The following is a 7771-nucleotide window of genomic DNA, read 5'->3' as shown; positions in this document are numbered from 1 at the left end:
TTAGTGACTTAGTCTTCTTAACATCAATTTTCAAACCTATTCTAGCCCCCTGAACTTGCAAAACATCTAAAAGTTCATTAATTTTGCACAAACTTTCATCTGGGATGCTTAAATCATCAGCAAAATCTAAGTTCAGGAGAATTTTTTCTCCCCATCCGATTCCGTGGTCTCCCATTGCCTTTCCTGTGCTCCTTAAGCCAAAGTCCATCAAAATGATCCATATAAAGAAGGACATAACACAACCTTCCTTAACTCCCGATTTAAAAAGAAATCAGCTGTTATCCTCATTTCCTACCTTAACCGCATCAGTTTTACTCTCGTAAATAGCACTAACCACTTAAATGTATTCGCTGGTATACTATACAATGATAAGAACTTCGCTGAAGCTCTTCCATCAACAGATTCGAACGCTTGTTCATAATCTATAAAACTGAGGACCAAAGATGTTGGACAACTCAGGCACTTCTCAATTATTAATCTAAGAATGAAAATTTGATCGACACATCCTCCACCTTTTCTAAAACCGTACTATTCTTCTTTTAAATCTTTATCTACAGCATCTCTCAGTCAAAGATTGTCATATAACTATGTAATTTGCAACTTACAGAGACAAGACCAATGCCTTGATAATTACCACACTCACTCTTATCAGCTTTTTTATACAGTGGTTTGATTAAGCTTTTCCTAAAATCACTATATACTTCCCCTTTTTTTCAAAAATCATATTAATAATCTTCAGTAACCTATTTCTAACCTCTGAGTCATCATATTTTAATAAACTCATTTACCATACTCTAAACACCTGGATCATAATTATTTGTTCATCCTTTTAGTACTATCACTAATTCTTCCTCACAAAACAAATCTCTTTTTTTCACATCCAAGGTATCACAAACTTTTTCATTTTCCTCTCTATCATTTCCTGCAACTCTATCAGTTATAGTCAGAACGTATTTCATCAACAGGCTAAAAACCAAGATTGAAACCTGGTTTCATCGATTATTTTCAGCTCGTTGTCGGTAAGAACCGCTCACACGTGCAGTGGCGTAGTGGGCTAAAATTTATGTACCAGCAGGCATCTGAATGTAATATTTTTCTAGTACAAGTAGAAGCATCTAATTGCCAGAAGGTATTGAACACATTTAATATGCATTTAGCGTTTAATATACTATTAAATAAAAAATAGTTTTTTTTTAATGCAAGAAAGGAGCGACATTAAAATTTAAAACGAACAGAAATCATTCCGTATATGAAAGGAGTTATCCCCTCCTCAACACCCCGCTATTTACGCTAAAGTTTGACTCTTTGTCACAGCTTTACTTTTTAAAACAATAAAAAATCTTTAGCGGAGAGAGCGAGGCGTTGAGGAGGGGACGGCCCCTTTCATATACGGAATAATTCCTGTTCGTTTTAAGTTTTAATGTCGCTCCTTACTTGCGTTAAAAAAAACTTGGTTTTTTTTATTTAATTTCTGAACGTTTTTGAATTAATTCATGTTTTGATTTTGGCTCACCGCACATGAATAATTAAAAAAAAATGCATTTTTTTTTTTTTTGCTAAATGGCTTTCTCATAGTTTTGATCAGACGATTTTGATAAAAAAAGGAGTGGGGGAAGAAGGCCTAGTTGCCCTCCAATTTTTGATTGATTGAAAATGCAACTAGATTTTTTTTAAAGAACGTTTTTGTTAGTAATTAACATACGTACCTTACGAATTAACTTAGGTAACGAACTTCTATATTTGTGTATTTTTATTACGTATATGAGGAGGTTCGCCCCCTCGTTAATACCTCGCTCTTTACACTAAAGCTCGAATTTTGTCACAAATCTTTTTTTAAATAATGCTAGAAAATCCTGCGCCCTTATCATTGAATTTTTCTTCCCCATGACAGATTCCTCCAAGGAAAGATCCTTCAACATAGCCCCCTCTCCTCAGCCCCACCCCCAAACAAAATAAAATCCCCCAGAAAACGTCTGTACACTTCATAATAACCATTACTATATGTAAACAATGTTCAAAGTCTGTAAAATGCAGCCCCTCACCCGGGGGCTGTGGGGGATTAAGTCTTAGGTTTTCGACTAAGTTGAACAGAATGGCTATCTCAAAATTTGGATCCGGTGACTTTGGGGGAAAATGTGCGTGGGAGGGCCCTAGGGTCCTCCAATTTTTTTAGTCACTTAAAAGGGACACTAGAAATTTTAACTTCCGATAGAATGAGCCCTGTCGCGACATTCTAAGACCACTGGGTCGACATGATCACCCCTGGATCACCTTCTGGCAAAAAAAAAAAAAAAAAAAAAAATACAAATTCCACATTTTTATAGATAGGAGCTTGAAACTTCTACACTAGGGTTCTCTGATACGCTGAATCTGATGGTGTGATTTTCGTTAAGATTGCATGATATTTTCTAAAATAAAATCCTGTTTTCTAAAATAAGGCAAATATTCTCATGTTTGTAACTTTTGATGAGTAAGACTAAACTTGATGAAACTTATATATTTAAAATCAGCATTAAAATTCGATTCTTTTGATGTAACTATTGTTATCAAAATTCCGTTGTTTAGAGTTTCGGTTACTATTGAGCCGGGTCGCTCCTTACTACAGTTCGTGGTATGAACCTAAGTTTATAAAGTTTGACTTAGTTTGAAAAAGAGGCTAAAGGTTTAATTCTAATTGAACAAAAAAAATTGAATAAGTAAAATCTGAATAGTGTAATATGTATTTATCAAAGCTGTTATAACTAGAAAAGGGAATATTTATAATATAATTCGCTTTCAGTGAAGCGCCAATGAAGCAGTAGGCTTTAAATTTTGAAGTTAGGAAAGGAGGCAGTAGATACATTTTTGTTTGTAGTGACACTAAATTTGTCGTGAACGGTCTTGGGAGGACATAAGGTTACAGAAAATATTTTATATATAATGATATTAACTGCTGAAAAGCCCATAAGTTCAAAATTTGTTTTTACTGTAATTTCACTTTTTATTTTTAATGTTGTAATAAGTACATGAGAAAATGTTGGTAATAAAACGCCATTTTCAGTAAAGCACCAATGACGCAGTAGGTTTTAGACTTTTGCGGTTAGGGAAGGAGGCAGTACTCATACACTTAGGTGAATTGGTTTTTGTTCGTTTCAATCTTGATTCGCATATTTGATTAAAGCTTTATTCGTTTTATGGTTTATTTATTCATTTGCATTGATACATGTCGTGTTTGTTTGCTATGATTGTTTATATAGTTTCTGTTTGTTTTAGGTTTCATTTATGCTACAATAGTAAAATATTTGTGTTCGTTTTAAGTTTGATTTCCATATTCAATTTAAGCTGTACCCGTTTTAAGATTTATTTATTAGAGAAACAACATTTTTCTAAAGGAAAACCAAGAATATTTGACCCCCCCTCCCGCAAACAAAAGCAAACCAAATGCATTTAAGCTACTCCAACCAAATCCAGGTAATAGGAGTGCAGCCTAATAAAGGTTAGATTTTAATTACTTTTAGTTTTAAAGACGAACAATTCTGATTTTCACAATCTCTTCTTCACTTGATTAGTCGCAATCCCTTTTTTCTTATTGTTAGACGTTTCTGATCTTTTCTGGTTTTTATCGGCATTGAACATGCCTTGTTTGACGCATATTTTTTACTATAAAATTAGTGTTATTTTATCTTTGCCTGTTCTTTTTCGATGAAGCGTGTTAACCCCCCAGGAAAATATCCATCCCCCTGCAAAAAATACCTCCCGCGGAAAATGCCCCCCCCAGAAAATAGCCCCCCAAGGATCCCCCCAGAAAACTCCGCCCCTACGCAAAAGACTAGAACTCTCAATTTTCGAACCAATGAGCATACTCCAAAGTTTCTGCAACCTTGAGTTGGAGGTGTGGATGAGGAAGGTGCAGTCCTCCTCCTCTACAGAATAAATTCTGCTCATTTTGGGTTTAGTTTTATTCTTTACTTTCATAATAACAACGTAGACCAGAAATATCTCCAGAAATCGTAAGGGAGTAGATATTGATTTCATATTTTTGATGCGTTTTTTAAAGTTTTTTTTTGTACCCCTTCCCCCCTCCAAAAAAACTTTGTTGGAAAACACCTTTTTGCTGGCTTTACGCTGAAAAACTTTTCCACCGAGAAGGGGATTACCGGCATGATTTTGAAAATAATCAGAAATTAAAGTCTTTTGCAAATGAACATGTGCTAAGAAAAAATTTTCACCCAAGATCATCAGCAAGAACTTTTCTGGGCGGAATTTTCAGCTAGAATTGAACTGTCTTGGGGAAATTTCCCTGGAATAGGAGAGAGGGCATTTTTACGTGAAAACAACTTTTCCACGGTGGAATTTTTCCGTAGGTGAAGGAACTTTTATGGAGGGGAAAGCCGGATTGTTCAATGTTTTTAAAAGCAATCAGAAATTAAATTATAAAAAGTTTTTTCAGTTGAAAATAAGAAGCAACATCAAAAATTAAACGGGCAGAATTAGTTACGTACATGAAAGGGGTTCCCCCTCCTCAAGACCTGGCTCTTTACGCTAAAGTTTTGACTTTTGTCCCAATTCCTTAAGAACGACTCCTTAAACAAAATGGCCGCTCCATAAGAATAATAAACTTTTTTCTTAATTTGCAATCACCTGCTATGAAAGAGTGTCATTGGGTGCAGAGTGGGGAGAGGGGAGAGGGGATGGTGCCTAAAACCACCTTGAGGGAGTCGGATCTTCGGCATAATCTGATTAACAAACAGAAATAACAATTTAGAAAAAAAGTTTTTTCAACTTAAAGTACAGAACAAAATTGCCAAAGACAAAAAATCGTCCACATATGATTGGGGCTGCAACCTCCTAAATCTCTTGATCATTAAACTAACGTTTCTATTGCTTTGACAAAGCTTTTTATTCTAATTAAACGGCCCTACTGTTTATAAGGTTTCTTAGAAAAGAACTGGGAAATAAGTCAAACTTTAGCGTAAACAGAGAGGGGCTTAAGAGGTGGATGCCCCCTCATATATGGAAAAAGTTTGCTTATTTAAAGTATTAATGTAAGTCCTTACTTTTCTTTACAAAACTTGTTTTTTCTATCTAATTTCATAAAAAGGTTCCTATTTTGAAATAAACGATACATCATTCGCAGAGGATTCCAATTAATGGCCTAGTTTGATAAGTAAGATAGTAAGGGATTGTTAAGTTCCAGTACGATTAATAATCTTAATAATATAAAAATTTAGTTATTACCAATACGGTGTTAGATCACTAAACGACCTATAAGTTAACACAGTGTTCATGTGATGGTAAGACAACAAACCTTATTGATTATGTTTATTGTAAACCGAAGACTTGCAGGATCAATGCAAGATACTAGGGTATATAGGAATGCTGTCACTGATGTTAAAAGTGAAGATCAACATCTGGTAGTGTCTAGGGTTAATTTAGAGCTGAAATTTCGGAAGGGTAACTACCTCCCGGGAAGTTATGATGATAATAGACTCCTGGATGAGAAACTGAGAAAAAAATTTCAGGAACAGTCGAATACTAAACTGAAGAGTTTAAAATTTGACAAGCTGGAGGATGGATGGAATAACTTTAGAAAAACAATTTGTGCAGTTGCGGATGGTGTCTTAGGAAATAAAGTTTGGACTACAGCTAGAAATATTAGTGAAAAGGCTTTATGTTTAATAGAGAAGGGAAGGGGCCTGTACAAGAATCATCTGAGTGATAAATCATACGAAAACAAAAGGAATGTAAAGAAATTGGGAAAATAATTAAAATATGAACTAAGGAAGGGTGAAGTGGATGCCATGAATAAAATTGCCGAGGATCTGGAAGATGCAGCTAGACGACATATTAGTAAGATACTGTACTGGGGTGTTAATAAATTGAGAGGGAGTAGTCAATTTGGACTTGTCCCAGTTAAAGATAGGAACTGGGCCACAATTAGTGATTAGGAAAGAGTTAAAGAGAGATGAACAGAAAATTTTGAGAATGTGCTAAACCGAGATAGAGCTGCATGACAAGATATGCAAAAAAATGAAAAGTTTTTCTAATAACGGACTTGAAACAAAACAGTGGTTCGCTTTAGATGCGTGAGCTAATTCCCTTTAGACAGATTGCCTCTCCATTGCCTTTGTCAACGTAGCACCAATCAGCTATGCAAGGGGAAGATGTGACTTAAATTATGCAAACAAGGTGCAATTCCTGGCGTTCTGACCATAACTGCTATCTCGGTTTAGCATATTCTCAAAATGTTCTGGCCATCTTTCTTTAGCTCATTCCTTATTACTAATTGTAGCCATTTTCCTATCTTTAATTGGGACAAGTCCAGATTGACTATTCCCTCTCAATTTTTTAACATGCCACTACAATATTTTAATATTATGCCGTCTAGCTGCATCTTCCAGATCCTCGGCAATTTCACCCATACGTTATACCTCCTTAGTTCATATTTTAATGCTTTCTCCACCTTCTTTACATTCCTTTTGTTTCCATATGATCTATTAATGAGATAATTCTTGTACAATCCCCCTCACCCCACTATTAAACATGAAGCTTTTTCACTAATGGTCCTAGAGAAGTGTTAACTCTCTTCCCTGAAGGTAGCTATAAAGGGGATTGGAATACACAGAATAAAAACAATAAAAAAGAAATGAAACAATAAAGTAAAGATGAACAAAAAAAAATGAAAATCAATAAAGCAGAATAAGGCAAAAGGACTTACCCTGAGACAGAATAGTGATGGACTTAACCACAGCTACAGTGGCGTCATAAACTTTGTCTCCTGTTCTGTCAAGCTTTGCTGTTGGTGTTGGCTCGACTTTCTAAAAGATAAACATACAGCTAGACCTTGAAAGCCAGTTAAATGTGAATTATGAAAAGCATATTTTCTATTTTCTTTTTTGTTTCCTGGCGTCATGGATCAACATTACTGCATTAATTTTTATTATTGCAAACAGGATTTTACAAATAGGATATTACACATTGGAGATCCTTAAAGAGTCAAGAACAGTTTAAGAATATCCAATAATTTTAATTAAATAGTTTAAATAGTTAATTTCAATTCAAATTAAAGAGTTAATAAAATAGATAACCTATTTAAGCAATTAAATGGGATGGCGCAAATAGGGGATCCTTAGACAGTTAAGGAAAGTTTAAGAATATACAGTAATTTTTCAAAAAATACAAAAAACAAATTATTTTTAAGCCTACTAGATAGCACAGACAAGGATTAACTAAACGCTGGGCTCTCATAGAGCATACAATCCTTTCTTTGAGCACAGGGATCGAATTTTGTATCTCTTCAAGATTTCCTAATTATTTGTATCACTAGAACATCTACTAGAAAAGATCAAATTTATATCAAACCTTTTGAGATGTAAGCTAGTATCCCACTTTCGCTTTATTCTGAACACCTTCCCTAATCGGTCTTTGAAGGGTAGGTAATGGAAAGGCATACAGCATTTTTAGTCATAAAATTAGCCTGAAGGGTCATCGAATTGCAAATAAAGTTGGCCAGAGGTAAGAATAACTAGTCTAAGCATTCTTTTGGAATTCTGCATCCAAAAAGACGATGGTAGGAGGATAGACAGCAGAGTTTTTGTTCTTAGTTTTTGTTTACCTAGTCTTTTTCTCAGTTTTTCTTCTTTTTTAGCAGCATACCATTTTTACATTTTCTCAAGCGTATTCAAGCTACGACCCTTAGATAAGTTATATCCATGTAATTCTATTAGTTTCTTCTCTTAACTAGTATTCAATTATTTCAAACAAGAAATATTCAGCATTCATGATGGTCAAA

General features: G+C 34.6%; 1 protein-coding gene across 1 annotated transcript in view; it reads right to left on the bottom strand.

Annotated features, from left to right (window-relative positions):
- The window catches only part of LOC136038051 (focal adhesion kinase 1-like), a gene marked incomplete in the record, with an annotated part of 165226 nt that overhangs the window by 13139 nt on the left and 144316 nt on the right, over positions 1–7771 (bottom strand). The window contains 1 exon segment of the mRNA XM_065721003.1: positions 6698–6797. Within this exon segment, the coding sequence (XP_065577075.1) occupies positions 6698–6797 (100 nt within the window).

The sequence above is a fragment of the Artemia franciscana genome, chromosome 17, assembly GCF_032884065.1.
Source record: "Artemia franciscana chromosome 17, ASM3288406v1, whole genome shotgun sequence".
NCBI lineage: Eukaryota > Metazoa > Arthropoda > Branchiopoda > Anostraca > Artemiidae > Artemia > Artemia franciscana.
The sequence above is the reverse complement of the archived record's forward strand: the minus strand, read 5'-3'. Positions and strand labels throughout refer to the sequence as shown.